An 18,366-nucleotide genomic window follows, 5' to 3' on the forward strand; every position below is an offset into this window, starting at 1 on the left:
CTGGTAGTGGGCAGTATCTTTCAAAAGCCAACCATCCCTACTTGCAGAACTCTAGGACCATTCCAGGGAAAATGAGAGGAGGATGCAATGGGAAGGTGGTGTGTCCCCTTCCCTTGGGACACCAGTGCACCAGGGGGCTCTCTGCCCAGCATCTTGAGGCCTAGGCATGGACTAGAAAGAAGGACCCCTTTGTTGACAGGTCAGCCCACACCCCTTACATGCGCCGAGTCTTGTCTTTCTCATTCTCTTTTAGAAGCTTTCTGTTCCTCCTGGCCAATGTCTGAATCTTCCTCTTCAGCTTAACTTTTTCTTCTTGGAAGTTCTCCTTCTCATGAGAGAGCACCTACAACACAGGTCAACAATGTCTCACATACCATGCGCCCCTGTGATTCCACTGAGGGGAATCTGTTCCCAAAAGAAGAAAAAGGCCACATGCTCAAAGGTGGTCATTTCGGTATGATCTACGACAATGGGAATGACCAACACAATCAATGACATGTGGATGGCCAAGTGTCCCGTCCAATCAGGGAACCACAGCCCTCCTGTGGCCACTGAGCACTGAAAACGCAGGCGGTCTGAGCTGCAATGTGCTGCAACTGCAAAATAGACAACAAATTCTGACGCCTTAATCACAATCTTGCAAAACAATGTAGAATATCTTGTTAATAAGCTGCCCCACTGGTGAGGTTCAGTTGGTTGAGCGTCCTCCCAGCACCAAGAGGTCTCTGGTGCGATTCTTGGTCAAGGACCATGACCAGTTGTGGCATTGATCCCCAGTAGGGAGCCTGCAGGAGGCAGCCCATCAAGGATTTTCTCTCTTCATGGATGATTCCATTACTCTCTCCCTCTCCCTTCCTCTCACTGATATCCATAAAATGAAATAAAACATATTTAGAAATGTATTCTTGTTTCACAGACATAAAAACACACAGGAGCAGGGGTTGGATATGAATATGTATGACTGAAGTTGGACTGCTTCTGCTCTAGAATATCATCCCTGTTGCTGTAGCAGAAAAGTCTCAACTTTTGGCATCAGACAAACTGGGTTGCAACCCACAACTTAAGAGCAACGAGAATGGGAACCCCAGCTCACAAAATCATTGGGAGAAATAAGTGAGAGGACATGGGTGAGCAAAGAGCAAAGTGCTCAGCCGAGGGTTCGGAAATGAAACAATACTTGGCTGTTTCCATGCACCGCCCCGACCTTTCAAAAACAAAGCTCAGGTGTAAGGTGTTTTCTAACTCAATCGCACCAGTCATGGGGTTTGTCCCCTTCAAATGCCTCTGGCTTCCTCTCAGCCTGTGTGTGACATTCACACACGGTCTTTGAGCAAAGAAGCCAATGAGGACCCATTGCGAACTGGCTGAGCCAAGGCTGTTGCTCAGGGCACACGCAGGGGGTCCTGACCCCCCCAGCCCAGGCCTCACCTCACACTGGCTGCTCAGCTTCTTCAGCGAGATTTCCATCCTCTGCAGGTCCTCCTTGGCCCCTTTGTACTGGGCCTGCCAGAGCATCACTTCCTGCTGCAGGACCTCTGGGGAGCTTTGCATCACTTTGCTCTGGGTGTGCAGCTCCTTTGGCTCTGCAATCATCAGCTGGTTCCAGAAGTTGACTCTGGGGGTGGAGAGCCACAGGGCCAAGGGCTGAGGAGCACTCCCAGCTTCCGACCCAGGTGTGCACCTTAATCAAAACCACAGCCTCTCTGGGCCTCCGTTTTTCCCGTGTGTAAATGAGGGTGGAACAAACTTAGTGGATTTCAAACTGTGTCCATTGGGGTTCTAGAAGGCTAGCGCAGCTGCCCACTGTGGGCTTGGGGAGACAGGACAGGCAGGCTCGGACACCACTTCAACAGAGCACCCTATGAGAATCCTTCCCATGGAAGGCTTTGGCAGACCTGCTGACTTGGAACAAAGGGTTCTTTGACGAAATACTTTTGAAATACATGGAATCAGAACATTTTTGCTGTAAATGTATATGTCTTTGTCCTTCTCTTCTCCCCAATTCCAAGCCCTTTCTTATTTCCTCTCCTGAGACAAATAACATATGAGTTTGGAGAGTATTATGTAAATCCACAGAAATCATCATCATCGTCATCTTAACTGCTCGATTGAGTATCAGGGGGCAGATTTATACCAGAAAGCTCACATGACCAGAAGCTCATGGACTCAATTTGAACACAGATGTGCCCTGTTTGGTGCACATCATCTGTCTTTTTCCATTTAAATTAATTAGTTCAACAATATTTAAAAATTTTTAAGTGTCAGGTCAACATTCAGGTATCTATCTTCTCAGATGGTGGGGAGAAAGCATAAACAAAAGGTGCTGGCAGGCATGACTCAGTAGTTACAGCATGACCCATGTACAGAAGGGTCATGGGTTCAAGTCTCATTCAAGGGAACAGACCTGGGTTGCCCATTTGCTCCTCCTTGTAGCTTGAGTGTGTGCTACAGATATCCAATAGATGTGATGGTCTCACATGGGTGTTTCTCTCTCTCTCTCCCCTTCTCCTTCCCTCCCTTTCACTCTCTGTAAAAGTCAATGGAAAAATTATCATGTTGTAAGGATTTAAAAAAACAGATTATAAAAAGAATGACCTGGCAGCCCGGGCCTGCCTCTCCACAGGCAGCCCTCAGAGGGTGTGTATTCTCCACGAGGGTCTGATCTAACACTGACACTCCTTCCCCCACCTGCTGGACCTGCCTGGCCACTGGGGGCACCTGAGTTTATAACCCCCAATACATGTTAGAACAAGGCTGTGGGAAGGAAGGCTTCATATGGACATGCCTCTGGGTTGAGACAAGACCTGGAATTGATTCCTGACAGGCTCACTAACTAGGAGCATGAACTTGAACAAGTTATTTAATCTCTCTGAGCTTCTTCCCTCATCTGTGGTGTTTTGTTTTGTTTTGTTTTGTTTTGTTTTAAGAGATAACTGTAGTGCAGTCAATTCTCATGATTTTCGGTATAAAGTTCTATCAAGCCACTGCGAACACTAAGTTAATGGATACTGGAAATGTACCCGCCGGTTCCTGTGAGTCTTTGGCCACATTTTTGTCAACCGACCAAGTCATCAAGACACCTCCTGTAATATACTCACAGCCAAGTGCACCATACCCTGGACCAAAAGGAACCTCACGTGCTACCCCTCTTATTCCCCATAAGGCCCAGTGCAGCCTTGAACTTGGGGACACTAGATAGCACTTCAGCAATCCATTTGGGGAGCATTTCAAACAATGACATCACCACCAAAAAGCACGAAAATAGAACTCCATGGCACTCAATGGACCATAAAAGGGTCACTGGTTTGCAGTGTGAGAGTTGAAAAAGGCAGGAGACAAAGGTCTTTTTCAACCTCATCTGCAAATGTGCCCATCAGGCGACTCCTGTCTCTTGCAATCTGGACAGTCCCATGAAAGGCCATGGTTATAATTTGTTGGTTTAAGTGCTTTTCAGTGAGGAGGTGAGTTCACCAGTAGACAATGCGTGAATGCCAAAGACCAAGTGTCTCTCCCTCACGGGATGGCTGGTATTAGAGGATGGAGGAGTTCACAGCCAATACAATCATAACCACCATCAAGGTGAGAGGGGAGGTCATCCACATCTAGACAATGCAGCATCCCAGTGTTGCTATCCTTCCATCCCAGCCACTATCTGGCTTGCCTTTCCTTTGTGACCAACCAGCTGTGACCATGACAGGGTTGGGAAAAATATACCATTACCAGGAGACTCGCTTGAGCTTAGCTCAGTGGGTGCTGAGTGAGTTGTTCTGAATGTAACCTGGCAGATGCCACTGCAGGGGGTGAAGGCGGTTACCTCTCCTCCTGTGGCAGCCTCTCTTCCTGGGCAGCCTGCTTCAGAGCCTCTCTTTGGGTGCTCACTAAGTCCCTCAGCTCCTGTAATGCTGCCTCATGTTGGAGCTGGTCCTGCTCCCTGAAGAGGGAAACAAACCCGCTAGGCACCCACACACAGGAGAAGCAACAGCCTCTGTGAGCGGCTTCTCTCTGCAGAGCTTAGGGCTGCGGTAATGGGCAGGACTCTCCTCCAGCCCCAGAGCTGAGTGTCTCTCTTCCCACCCAACACGTCTGCAGGGTCCCTTCCCGTCCCTGTCTCAGCAGCCTCTCTCCATGAGCCCGCTGGGAACACCAACACTGTTTTCTGAACTTCACACCCTTCTCACAGAAACCAGCACATATTCAGGGAATTCCACCCACATTACAGCTGACCTCCCACCACACCAGGGCCTGGTGAGCACTCTGCCCAGATCCAGAACAGCCTCCCTATGCTGAGTCAGGCAGCGTGGGGACCAGAGGCCTGCCCATTGGGAACCACGCAGCTGCCAGGGTCCATTGGCACATAGGCACATGCACATCCACTCAGCCTCTTTCTCCAGGCACCTCCAGTCCAGCCCTTACCTTCCCCTCAGTTCCCCCTCATCTCCCCCTCAGTTCAGCACTTTTATTTTCTTCCTGTCTCAGTGTTTATAGGGTCATGGATTAAGTACATTCCAACCATTGGTGACCACCCTACTGCAGGGCAGAAACTGAGAGTCTCACTCCCCACTGAGTCAACGGGATGAGGCTTGATACCCAGGAAACATGTGCTGGGGAACGAAGGAGTGAGGGTCCCACTCAGGCGTCAAGTGAAATGAACACAGACCACCAGCCTGTGCTGCAGGCACCTCCACCTCCCACCCTGTAGCCCTGCTGCAGACAGACCAAGGGCTCCAGCTCTCTGTGCATCAGCAAACACTACCTAATAACACAGGAGGTCTATCTAGCAAGGAGCTACCAGTAGAATGACAATGAAACACTCCTTCAGAGCCAGTGAGATGCCACTTGCACAAACCTTCCCCATGTGAGCAGACATTAAGAATATCATGGAAATAACCAAGATGGCGGCATAGGTAAACACTGGAGTTTGCTGCCTCACACAACCACTTCAAAAATACAACTAAAAGATGGAACGGACATCACCCAGAACCACAGGAAGGCTGGCTGAGTGGAAATTCTACAACTAGAGGAAAGAGAAAAGCATACCGAGACTCAGAGGAGGTGCGGAAGTAAAATACTAAGGTAAAGAGGTGCACGTGGAGTGGCCTGGCAGCTGAGGGCACAGTTGTCTTTCTCAATCGAGAGGGAGTCTCAGGCTCTGAGCTCCAGTTCCTAGGGAGTCTCTGGGGACCAAGACTCATATGGGAGAAGTGGGACTGTCTGGCATTGGTCAGAACTCAAGGGCAGCTCTCTCTCGGAGGTACTTGCAGCAATTGCTGGGACACTGAGAATCGGGGAATCTGAAGGCAGGACTGAGAGCAGCCATAACTGTTCGCACTGCCCACCCAGTTGATGCCCTGGGACCTGCCCCGCCCAAGCCTTGCACAGAGGCATTTGCTGGATAGCCTCAGGCAGAGGCTAGATTAGCACCTCCCTAGAGCTTCAGGACAGAAGTTCTCCCACTGCAGACACAGCTGATTCTCACAGCCAATTGGCCTGGAGGCCAATCCCTCCCAGTGTTACCTACAACAATCAAGGCTTAACTACAACAAGACAGTGCACAAAGACCACAAGGGTGTGCACCAAGAGTGTCCTCCTCAAGTAATTGGGGAGGCTGAACCACTGGGCCAGGGGTGGGCAAACTTTTTGACTGGAGGGCCACAATGGGTTCTTAAACTGGACCGGAGGGCTGGAACAAAAGCATGGATGGAGGGTTCGTGTGAACTAATATAAATTCAACGTAAATATCATTACATAAAAGGGTATGGACTTTTTTTTTTTTTTTTTAGTTTTATTCATTTCAAACGGGCCATATCCAGCCCTCAGACCGTAGTTTGCCCATGGCTGCACTGGGCCCTAGAGGACACTTAGCACAGGAAACCACTTTATCAACACAAGGAAGCATAAAAAATGCGGAGACAAAGAAACAGGACACAAATAGCAGAAATGGAGGAAAGCAAACTGCCGGCTTTAGAGTTCAAAACCACACTTTTAAGGTTTTTCAAGAACTGTCTAGAAGCCGCCGATAAATTTAGTAAGACCCTCGAAAAGACTGGTGAGAATGCCTATAAATGTAGTGAGATCCTCAAGAAATCTAGCAAGACCCTCGATGTTGTGATACAGGACCAACTAGAAATTAAGCATACACTGACTGAAATAAAGAATATTGTACCGACTCCCAACAGCAGACCACAGGATCACAAGAATCAAGTCAAAGATTTGAAATATGAAGAAGTAAAAAACACCCAACTAGAAAAGCAAAATGAAAAAAGAATCCAAAAATAAGAAGGTGGTGTAAGGAGCCTCTAGGACAGCTTCATGCATACCAACATCCGAATTATAGGGGTGCCAGAGGAAGAGAGAGAGCAAGATATTGAAAACCTATTTGAAGAAATCATGACAGAAAACTTCCCCTACCTGGTGAAAGAAATAGACTTCCAAGTCCAGGAAGTGCATAGAACCCTAAACAAAAGGAATCCAAAGAGGACCACTCCAAGACACATCATAATTAAAATGCCAAGAGCAAAATACAAAGAGAGACTCTGAAAAGCAGAAAGAGAAAGAAAGTCAGTTACCTACAAGGGAGTACCCATACAACTGTCAGCTGATTTCTCAACAGAAACTTTGCAGGCCAGAAGGGAGTGGCAAGAAATATTCAAAGTGATGAATGCCAAGAACCTACAACCAAGATTACTTTATCCAGCAAACCTATCATTCAGAATTGAAAGTCAGATAAAGAGCTTCACAGATAAGAAAAAGCTAAAGGAGTTCATCACCACCAAACCAGTATTATATGAAATGCTGAAAGGTATCCTTTAAGAAGAGGAAGAAGAAGAAAAAGGTAAACATACAAATTATGAACAACAAATACACATATATCAACAAGTGAATCTAAAAATCAAGTGAATAAATCACCTGATGAACAGAATGAAGGGGTGATTATAATAGAATCAGGGGCATAGAAAGGGAATGGACTGACTATTCTTGGGGGGAAATGGTGTGGGGGATGCGGGAAAAAACTAGACAAAAATTGCGCATCTATGAATGAGGACAGTGGGTGGGGAGTGAGGGTGGAGGGTGGGGTGGATACTAGGTGGAGGGCAGTTATGGGGGGGAGGAGGAAGAAATGCAATAATCTGAACAATAAAGATTTAATAATAAAAAAAGAGGGAAAAAAGAATATAATGACACTGTTATAACCACATCATCGGGCTTGAAGGCAACTGGTGAGGGGTGGGCACCACACAAGTCTCCCCTCATTACTCAGCTAGGAGCATTCCCACAGGGCTAGCACCACATGCCCCACAGAAGCTCACTAAGCATCACGGGAGTTTGGGATGGGTGCAGGAGGAGGCAGAGAGGGGGATGCCAAAATGCAGAAGATGCTCATTCTGGCTGGAAGGAACAGAGTCTGGTAGGAGCAGATGTCTTGGCACCCCCCAGAGGATGGAGCACTTGGAGGATAAAGGTGGTGGAAAGCCCTGTGGAGTCTACAGGAAGCACTGGGTTAGTGAATAAATGAATGTCATGGCCCCCACACTCACGGCAGCAGCAGGCACCCTCAGCAGGCTCCCTGTGATAGAAACTCCCTGCACCTCAGCTGCTTACACTACTGAAGACCCCACGTTTGCTCAGTGTTTTTGAGGAGGATTCAAAGGAAATGCTGTGAGCAGGGGTGTCTCACAAGCATAGGAAGTGGACAACAGCTCTCTCCTGTGCTGCCCCAAGTGTGGGAGAGGCTCTCTTTAGCCATATCTCTCCCCCTCTCTCCTCACTTGGTATCCTGTGCACATCAGACCTCCCACAAGCTCTGTATGCCACTGCACCTGCCCCAGGCCCCGGAGCAATCTGGGATCTGCTGGAGCAGGAGCTCTGCGACGTTGGTTGACTGCACGCACACAAAGCCCTGACCTGGCAGAAGCTCAAAGTTGAGATTTGTGCATGTCAATGGACATCAATTTTACCTTAAAAAAAGGAGTATGGAGGTGGAGAGTCAGAGGTAAAGATGACATGAGATGGGCACAGTATCGAAGTACTGATGTCGTGGATGAGTACCTGGGAATCACACTATACAATTCTGCACATTCCCATATATTCAAAAGTTTCCAAATTTAAAAGTTAAAAAAACACACAGAGAAGCCCAGACTTTGAGACTTTGAAAGAGAAGAGGCCTGGAAGCTGGTGAGGCACATCCCTGTACATCGGAAGCTGTGGTGAGCGCCCCCTCCTTGTTCTTGGTAGGGAGAGAAGAGGAAGAGGGGGCAGGAACCCCAGGGGAGCAGTGACCCCAATGCTGACACATCGTTTCCCTGAGCCGGGATCAGGTGGGCACACCATCCTCCCCTGGGGGACCCCCCTGCCCCTCAGCCTCCAGCTGCACCCACCCCACATTGCATAGGGGGGAGTTCCATTCACTTCTCTTCCCTGTGAAGCAGCAGATCCAGAGGAACTATGAGGGACCAGAGCAAAGGGGGACAGGAGCCTGGAGAGCTCGCTAGTCACCCTGACAGTTGACGGCACCCACCTACGCCTGAACGCCTTGCTCTCTATTTCTAGGGAACGATGCAGCAGGGTCTTGTAGCGGCTGTGTTCATCCAGGAGGGCCTGGTACTGTACTTTATTGATGGTCTCCATCTTCTGGGTCTTTTCTTTTTCTTTGTGGAGTAGCATCTCCCACTTTTCCATCTGCAGAGCGAAAGACCCAGCCCCTGTGAAAGTCTGTTTCACAGAGTGAAACCTCTTACCTCATAGAACAATTTAACAGGCTTTTTCTCAAGGATGAACCTTCCTGCCCACTTCTTGGGGAGGTACAACAGCCACTGCCAAGGCTGGCAGAGGGGGAAGCCTCGTCCCTGGGTAAAATCAATGAGCCGCTGCCCCAGTGCTGGGATGCCTTCCCTGGGACTTGTGGTAGTGCCAGGCAAATCCACGCTGGAGGTTTGCCAGGGTTCTCAGGGTGACCTTGGACAATGGAGCAGGATCATTCTTTGTCCTGCGGGGCTGTCCTGGGGGCTGCAGGACATGGAGTAGCATCCCTGGCCTCCAGGCACCAAAGCCAGAAGCACCACCTGTCTCCTCCCCCAAGTCCTGTCAATAAAAAACAAGATGGCCAGTGTTCCTGGGCAGAGATACCTGTCCCCATCCTGCTGCTGTGGCTGAGGATTGCTTCTCTGAGCTGCAGCTGAGCGAGGAAACTGTTCACCCAGGAATCACTTATCAATGACCAGGACAGGGCTGTGATCCTGGACACTCCCCATTGTAGGCAGGGGCACCAGGGGAGGCACAAGCTCTGGGGGTGCTTACCTGAATGGCTCTGTCCACCTTCAGGGTGTCAACTTCATTGAGCAGCTGCTCTAGGGCTTTAACGAGCTCCTCAGTGAGGGTCTCCCACTCCTGGCTGCTGTTCTTCTCCTTCAGGAGTTCCATCTCCAACTGTTCCTTCTGCAGAGACAAAGACCCAGCCATGAAGCGGTCTATCCGTCGTCCTATACACATGTGCGTGGCTTCCATGACTGCTTCCCTCTCAGGCCCGCCCTGTGCTTTCTAACAGGGCGCTGCTTTCCTTTCAGTAAACACTATGTGCTCAGACCATTTACCTTCGCTAACTCATATGATCCTCAAAACACCTACAGGGGGCACATCATTAACCCAATTTCACAGATGAAGATGAAGGCAATGGGGCACAGACACGTCCATAGTGTCCACTCACTCTGCTGCACCGACATGTCATGCTGCCTCGGACTCTGTTCCATGAGGACTCGTGTCCCGCTACCATAACTGGGGCTGCCCTGCATTCTGCATTTCTCCCAGTTTCACATCCACACCAACACCTGGGTGCACCACCTAACCACCTGCTTGCACGTATGTTCTGTACACCACCCACCGATACCTGCTTCTGGAGCTGCTGGTTCTCCTCCTGAAGCTCCGTGCACCTCAGGCTGCTGTCCTGCCGGGCCACGGAGGCACCCTGCATCTCCTGGACCACGCCCTGGAGGGTCTGGTTTTCTAGGATACGGTTGGAGGCTAAAGAGTAAAGTTGAGTCAGAGCCCACATTGCATGGCCTGGGCTTCCACTCTCTGCCCCCGGCCCCAAGACAACCACCACCCTGGGCCCTAGGTTGGAGGGACCTGGGACGGTTGGCTGGGTCCCCTCAATTTTTCACAGGCTGCTGTTGCTGTAGGCACCTGAGTGTTCCTCAGGCCATTATGGCCCCTCTGCTGGCTCAGCTGGGGCTTGGTAAGGAACCAACCCAGAGCTTAAAAAGAAAGAATGTGATGGTGGAGAGGCCAATGCAAAACCTCAACTTGGTACAACTGCTGGAACCACTATTTACCAAGTTCTAACCTGGCCATCAAGTCATGGATTTCAGAGAGTAACAGAGATGGCAAAGATATGGAGTTTTCTGTGCCAGCCCTCAGGGTGATGGGGGTCTGGGTGGCTCAGCTCAGGGTATAGGGGCTGTGATAATTGACCAGTACGTCTGTAGGTGGTAGAGGCTCTGAGGCAAGTATGCCCAGTACTTACCATCCCTGGGCAGGGCCTTCAGATTGAGATTTCATTTTGTACTTTTACAATAGCATTGAAAAAATAATTATACAGTACATCTAAATGGCTTGAAAAAGTCTAAGTGAGATCAAAACATAAGGTAAGGACAGAAGAAGGCAGATTTCCTCCTTTGCTTTTACACAGCTTGAACACAGAACAGAAAGAGGAGCACAGACCTGGGAAGAACGGGAGTTCTCAGCCCCTTTCTGCCACACACAGGTACGTGATTTTAGGTAAATGAATGTGTGAGGGGTCAGGTTGCTCCCTCACCTGTCCCTCCAGGGCCACATCCTCAAACCCGGGACCCTACTGACACTGCTCTGCTCCTTTGACTGCACCCCATCTGCTTCCTATTCACCCCCTTGGGGCTGGAAGGACCTAGAGTGGACGCCGGCTTTCACCCCAGCACATGAAGGTGGATGTGATCAGCTCCCACCAAGGAGAGCAGCACAGACCCAAGAAGCCAGAACAGACTGAAGACCCCAAGCAGCAGTCAACTCAGCAGTGGTGCAGATGAACCTTCGTGGCCCAACTCCAGCTCAGCACACTCCACAGACAAACACACATGCTGTCAACACATGGAAGCACGCCAAGGGCTTCATCCTTACAAGGCTACCAATGACACTAACAGCAGAATACTCTACTAAGTCACAACCTGTGCTCATTCAATGGCACCGTTTCAGCATTTGCTTTAAAAATAACAGTTTTATGAATCGGGATGAGCCCAGTCAGTGTGGATTAGCGATAGAGTGCCAACCTATGAACTATGAGGTAATGGTTCGTTTTCAGGTCAGGGTATATGCCCAGTTTGTATGCTCCATGCCTTCCATGGGGCAGACAGGAGGCAGCCAATCAATAATTCTCTTACATCTTTGATATTTCTCTCTCTCTCTCCTTCTGCCTTCCTCTCTGAAATTTATAAAAATGCATGTTATGAAGATTGGGGTGAAATAAATGTACAACACTGGGTTCACCATTTTAACTATTTTTCAGTGTATAGTTTTGTGCCATTAGATGCATCTCCACTGTCCTGCAACTCACCCAGCCCACCTCCTGACTCACTCAGTGCCTCACCCTGTGCCTCTGTGCTCCTGGGAAATGATTGTGAAGAATCGCCAAGTGCTGCAGTGGAGCTGATGACCAGCCTCATTTCTTCTCCCCTAAAGGCCAGCGCCTCAGAGGCTCTTATGTTGACACAGCATTTTATGGGGAAAAAACAATGGGTGTCTACTGCGTACTGTGTTCACACACACCCCAAGAAGCAGATCAAAGGGGGTCTTTTAATTCAACAAGGGTGTTGAGGCCAGCCATCTTTATTGGTGCCCTGGTGGCCAGGCAGGGTGTAAGGCTTCACTGTCTCCTCTCAGGAGGTACACATAGCAATCCTATGAGGCAGCTTCATTACCCCATTTTGCAGATAAGAAAACTGAGGTTCAAAAGAGGTCACCTGGCTAACAGTTGGAGGAGCCAGAACTTGAAGCCAGGCCTTTCTGACTCAAGATGCCACCACACCATCCTCGCAAAAGTACATTCACACTTTGTTTATGAATGTCAGTTGTACTAGAGTTACTCCCCACTGGTAAGGCTCCTGCTAGCTAAGTAGCTGAAGTGTGAACACCAAGAAGTATTCAAGGGCACTGACCTCAAAGGGTTCACAAACTACACAGAGGGCCTGAATCAGGGAGACTGCCCAACCCACCAATCTCCCTGGTCTCTAAGAGAAACATGAGGTCTGAGAGATCCCTGCCAGCCGGCCCCACTCCTGCCTTCCACCAGGGGGCAGTGGTCCTCCCCATGAACCTGAGCACTTGGCAGTGGTCCTCCCCAGGAACCTGAAGTCCTAGAACAGGGATCCCGTTTGGCCCACACTTGGTCCCAGGAGTGCCGAGATAACAAACCCCAGAAAAAAAAAACAAAACTGGCTTCTCACACAGATTCACAGTTCAATGAACTGATTTTAGGTTTGGAACTGATGGGAACCCTTGAAGAGAAGGAATATCCAGGTTCTTTCAACAGTCTCTCCATGATGCTTAGGAATGTTGATCAATATTGGAAAAGCAGCACCTTTCCCCCGCCCCAACACGCCCAAGGCCCTCCTGAGCTCTGCAGAGATCTAAGCACACCTTCACCTGCAACCTCAGGTGCACATGTGATGTTCTTCAGCACAGGAATTGGCTACTTGTTTGCTTGGTGCACTGCCTGCCCCCAGACCACTTTCCCCTGGCCAATGCCACACCTCCTCTTGGGCTGTGAGGGGGCAAACACAAGAGGGATGGGAAGAGGCCTGGCTCCCCTGAAAAGCCAACATGTAGCAACCCCTGCCCAGGGGGGACAGAGTACAGACTGCACCCATCTGCCCAATTATGAAATGAATGGAGGAAATCATGCCCAGGGTCAGGTATACTGGAGGTTAGTAACCACTGGGGAAGTCTCCTGCCATCCAGAGCTTTTAATCCCCCACAGACAGATCTAAGACATCCTAAGGGTGCCAGCGTGCTGTCATCTGGAAGCTCCTGGGACTGTCCACATGGGAGATGAGAAATCGGTTACTTTGTAATTCATGTCCTCACGTCAAGGCTGCCAGACCCTTCATGTTCTCCTTGGGGAGAATTGCAATGACACAGTTCCAAATGGCTTTTAAATAAAATCTTATTCCCTTGGGGTGAGGATGAGCTGACTCATGAGATTCAGATCTAAGAGCTCAGCTCCCTGGATGAGGAAGCCACATCCAGGCTGACTCCCAGGCACCAGGGGCTGCTACCTACCTTCTGACAGCTGCTCCATCTCCCAGCTCAGGTGGGCAGGCTGGTTCATCCTCTGCACCCGTTCAGCCTCGAGGGCCATGCTGTCCCCCAACAGCTCCTCAAGAAACCGCTGGGGAATGTGTCCAAGATCCTAGTGCAGGAAGAGGGGTGGGGTGAGGATGTACCCCGGGGCACCCTCTGGACAGGCCCCACCCCCATGCATCTATCCTCATTCCCCCAGAATGAAGGGCCTCCATACACCTTCTCAATTCCAAAAACACAGCTGCACAGAAGTGACTCCAACACAGAGCCCAGCTGGGAGACCTACAGCCACTAACACACATGCTGACCCAGTGGCCTAGGTGATGAAGACACCCAATGTCTCTCAGTGGTGTCTGAACAAAGGGGCGTACAGCACTGGGCTTTAAAGCAAGGAATATGATGATGGGCAGTTCTGCGGCTCCTTAGCAGGTGTAACATGTCTTGGAAAGGTTTTAGGGACTTCCAAATCACAGCGCAACCCACATGTTAAACACTAGTAGAGACCCTTTTTGCAATAGTCACCCACCTACATCCATCCTTACAGAAAAGCAACACAGCAGTCAGGCCCTATCTGGTTTTGAGGTTTTTTTAAACATTCACTCACACACACACACACATATTATAAATAAATAAAATGTATTTTAAATATATATATATATATCACAGAGAGGAAGGAAGAGGGAGAGATAGAAACATGAATGATGAGAGAGAATCATTGATCGGCTGTCTCTCACAGGCAATCCCTGGGTAAGGTTCCTCCAACCTGGGCATCAGCCCTGGCCAGGCAGGCCTGGTCTGTTTTGAAGACCTTAAATGTTGCCCAGTCCAGTCAAGCCACTGAGCTTAATAAGAAACTCTTCACCATCAGCAGGTCACTATGTCGGCAAAAGCAACAAACCAGTAGCAGAAAGTCAGAGAAGGGCACCACATAAACCTAACAGTGCCCCAATCTGTTGTACATGTGGTACAAGAGGGTCTGACATGTACAGCTACTGATAGGCATGAGATTTCGCTGAGCCCATTTCCATCACAAGGAAGGGGTGGGCTAAGAGTCTGTCCAGGGTTTAAGTGCTGAGTCTAGGCCTCTCAATTCCACTGTCACTCCACTGATCTGGGGCTGGAAATAAATAGCTATTCGGGCAAGCTTTTATTCAACACACAGTTCCTATCTGAACAGTTTCCACATGTCCTCTTGGAAAACCAACAGCTCTCGGCAGTTTCCTGGAAATGAGGGCTCAGACACAACAAATAATACTATGGGCCTCTGGGTGTCAGGCACATGTTGGGTGTGGGACGCCATGGCTGGTCCCTTGCAGGTCCCCTCACGGGAGGAGTCTGCTGGACTTACTCCTGTCCCAGTGCCCAGCGCACATGGGGGAGCCATTTGGCTCTTTCCCCTCATCTCTGCTCCCTCCCCAGAGCCCTCCCAGAACCACGAGGTGTCTTAGGGGTCTGAGTCTCCCCTGAATGCCTTCACAGTGTGGGAACACGCATCCAAGGGATGTGACCATTTCTCTCGATGGCAGTTTTCTCCATTCAGGGTTTCTAATGACTGGGAGGAGGCGGTAACTGCTGCCTTTCCATCTTCTGTCCATTTTCCCCTAAGGAGCCTGAACCCAAGATTCTTGGTAGAAGGGAAGCCATGGACCTCCCATCAGTGGACATAGTTTTGATCAAAGCCTGGCAGCCAGAAGGGTTTGCTCACAGACTATGGATTCACCTGGGCACTGTCTCTCTGCCCATCCAGAGCCCTGAACTAGGTGCCCTCTGTCCTTGAAACATTCACTCTCCTCAACAGCCCTGAGCGGGAGGCAGGGACAGTCACTTCTTACACATGAAGAGGCTCTGCACTCACCGAATCTGCTCTCACCGACTCAAAGTTCACCGACTCTAAGTTCAGCGACTCTATGTCCACCGAATCTACGTCCACCTACTCTTCACACACCGACTCTTCACACACTGACTCTGCACTCAACTGACTCCACACGACCAACTCCACATCCAACGACTCTGCACCTCACAATCCACTGTTTCCATGCCACCCATTTCAAACTGCCCTATGGGCCGCATTCTAAACTGCTCTACAGGCAGCTCATGCCCAATGTTAACTGCTTTGAAATACACAAATATTAGGACACTCTCCCTATGAAACTTAAAACCTATCTGGGTAAAGAAAATATAAAGAAACAAAAAGTAGATAATAAATGGAAATTAACTACTTCATTCTAACTTTGTCTACCACATTTCTAATAATTATTGTTTTCCCATCAGCTGAATTATTGAAATCAATCTGTTCCTTTCAGGTAACAACACATTCATTTTATTTTGTGGAGTCTTATCTAGAGAGCTCAGCTCCCAGCCAACTTCCTAAGAAACAATTTCACAAATGATTCACTAATGTGTAGTTTATAAGAAAAATGAACAAAGTAAAGCTGTGTGTTTGGAAAATACTTTATTTACTTAATTTTAAAATATATATTTTTATTAAGTTCAGAGGGAAAAGAAGAAGGAGGGAGGTATAGAAACATCAATGATGACAGACAATCATTGATAGGCTGCCTCCTGCATGCCCCATAATGGGGATCAAGCCCCCAACCTGGACATGTGCCTGATCGGGTATGGAACAGTGATTTCCTGGTTCATTGTTTAACGCTCAATCACTGAGCCACAACAGCCTGATTGGAAATTATTTTAACAAAAAGATATTGTACATAGATTTCTGTGAAAGGAGTCTTAAATTAGCACCTGCAAGAAAGACATTTAGAGAGCAAATATGCAGGTATCCTCTGAACAGAATTTAAACGTTTAGGCTGGCTGGGGAAACCAAAATGGTGGCATAGGTAAACACTGGTAATTGCTGCCTCACACAACCACTTTAAAAATACAACTAAAAGACAAAACGGACATCATGCAGAACTACAGGAAGGCTGGCTGAGTGGAAATTCTACAACTAGAAGGAAAGAGACAAGCACTGAGACTCACAGGAGGTGTGGAAGTAAAGTGCAGAGGTACGGAGGCGCAGGTCAAAAGGGCTGGCAACTGAGGAGTGGCGTACATGGAGAGGGCTGGCAGCTGAGGACACGGTTGTCTTTTTCAATCGGGAGGGAGTCTCAAGCTCTGGTCTGCTCTGAACTCCAGGTCCAGGTGTATCTTTGGGGACCCAGCCTCATACGGGGAAAAACTGGACTGTCTGGAATCAGGCAGAACTCGAGGGTGGCTTTCTCTTAGAGGTGCTTGCAGTGATTAAAGGGACCATGGGATGCGGGCTTCTTAGGGTGGGACTGGGGAGAAGCCATAGCTGCTTGCTCCGCCATGTTGATCCCCTGAGACCCCACCATACCCAAGCTGTGCACAGAGGCTTTGCATATGAAAGGTCTGGCGCTTTGAAATCTGAACATTACCCAACAAACTGCAGCTGAATCAGAGATACCCAGAACTTCAAAAAGAAGGTCCAAGGCCCCACGGCAGCTTGCATTGCTTCACAGCTGGGCCTCATCTGGGCACATCCAAACCACAAACAAAGAAGAGGAATCTCTCCTTAGCTCCTGCTGTGTAGCCTCAGGCAGAGGCTAAATTAGCAGCACCTTAGAGATCCAAAAGCCAGTGTCCCCAGGGGTCAGAGTGGGAACATACAGATTACAACTACTCAGATCCATAAGGGACACACTCAGGGGGCAGACTCAGTGAGCACCAAAGTCCACTGAAGCAAGTCTTTCCCCAGAAGAGTGTCTCCAGCTCAGAAGTTCTCCCACTGCAGACACAGCTGATTCTCACGGCCAAATGGCCTGGAGGTCAATTCCTCCCAGTGATACCTGCAACAATCAAGACTTAACTACAACAAGACTGTGCACAAAGCCCACAAAGGGGTATACCAAGAGTGTCCACCTCAGGTAATTGGGGAGGCTGAGCCACTGGTCCCTATAGGACACCTAACACAGAAAGTTACTCTATCAACACAATCAAGCATAAAAAATGAGGAGACAAAGAAACAAGTAACAAATTACAGAAATGGAGGAAAGCAAACTACGGGATATATAGTTCAAAAATCACACTTTCAAGGTTTTTCAAGAACTTTCTAGAAACCACCGATAAATTTAGTGAGACCCTCAAGAAATCTAGTGAGACCGCTGATAAATTTAGTGAGACCCTCGAGGTTATGAAAAAGGACCAACTAGAAATTAAGCATACACTGACTGAAATAAAGGATATTATGCGGAGTTCCAACAGCAGACTAGAGGATCACAAGAATCAAGTCAAAGATTTGAAATATGAAGAAGCAAAAATCACCCAGCCAGAAACACAAAAAGAAGAAAAGAATCCAAAAATATGTAGATAGTATAAGGAGCCCCTAGGACAACTTCAAGGGTACTAACATCCGAATTATGGGGGTGCCAGAAGAAGAGAGAGAGAAAGATATTGAAAACCTATTTCAAGAAATCATGACAGAAAACGTCCCCTACCTCGTGAAAGAAATAGACTTACAAGTCCAGGAAGAGCACAGAACCCAAAACAAAAGGGATCCAAAGAGGACCACACCAAGACACATCATAATTAAAAGGCCAAGAGCAAAATACAAAGAGAAAATCTTAAAAGCAGCAAGAGAAAAACAATCAGTTACCTACAAGTGAGTACCCATATGACTGTCAGCTGATTTCTCAACAGAAACTATGCAGGGCAGAAGGGAGTGGCAAGAAATATTCAAAGTGATGAATAGCAAGAACCTACAACTTGGATTACTTTACCCATCAAAGCTATCATTCAGAATTGAAGGTCAGATAAAGAGCTTCACAGGTAAGAAAAAGCTAAAGGAGTTCATCACCACCAAACCAGTATTATATGACATGCTGAAAGGTATCCTTTAAGAAGAGGAAGAAGAAGAAAAAGGTAAAGATACAAATTATGAACAACAAATACATATCTATCAACAAGTGAATCTAAAAATCAAGCAAATAAACAATCTGATGAACAGAATAAACTGGTGAACATAATAGAATCAGGGGCATAGAAAGGGAGTGGACTGACTACTCAGGGGGGAAAGGGGTG

General features: G+C 48.4%; 1 protein-coding gene across 1 annotated transcript in view; it reads right to left on the minus strand.

Annotated features, from left to right (window-relative positions):
* Positions 1 to 214: 214 nt before the first annotated feature.
* The window catches only part of LOC138998625 (protein Daple-like), a 53,113-nt gene continuing 34,961 nt past the window's right edge, over positions 215 to 18,366 (minus strand). The window contains exons 4-10 of the mRNA XM_070400755.1: positions 13,303 to 13,432; positions 9,881 to 10,014; positions 9,295 to 9,432; positions 8,516 to 8,676; positions 3,815 to 3,931; positions 1,429 to 1,615; positions 215 to 343 (exon numbers count right to left, since the gene is read on the minus strand). Of these exons, the coding sequence (XP_070256856.1) occupies positions 215 to 343; positions 1,429 to 1,615; positions 3,815 to 3,931; positions 8,516 to 8,676; positions 9,295 to 9,432; positions 9,881 to 10,014; positions 13,303 to 13,432 (996 nt within the window). The remainder of the gene's footprint in view (positions 344 to 1,428; positions 1,616 to 3,814; positions 3,932 to 8,515; positions 8,677 to 9,294; positions 9,433 to 9,880; positions 10,015 to 13,302; positions 13,433 to 18,366) is intronic.

Source organism: Myotis yumanensis, unplaced genomic scaffold (genome assembly GCF_028538775.1).
Source record: "Myotis yumanensis isolate MYYU_CA2020_CCGP unplaced genomic scaffold, mMyoYum1.0.hap1 SCAF_20, whole genome shotgun sequence".
Classification (NCBI taxonomy): domain Eukaryota; kingdom Metazoa; phylum Chordata; class Mammalia; order Chiroptera; family Vespertilionidae; genus Myotis; species Myotis yumanensis.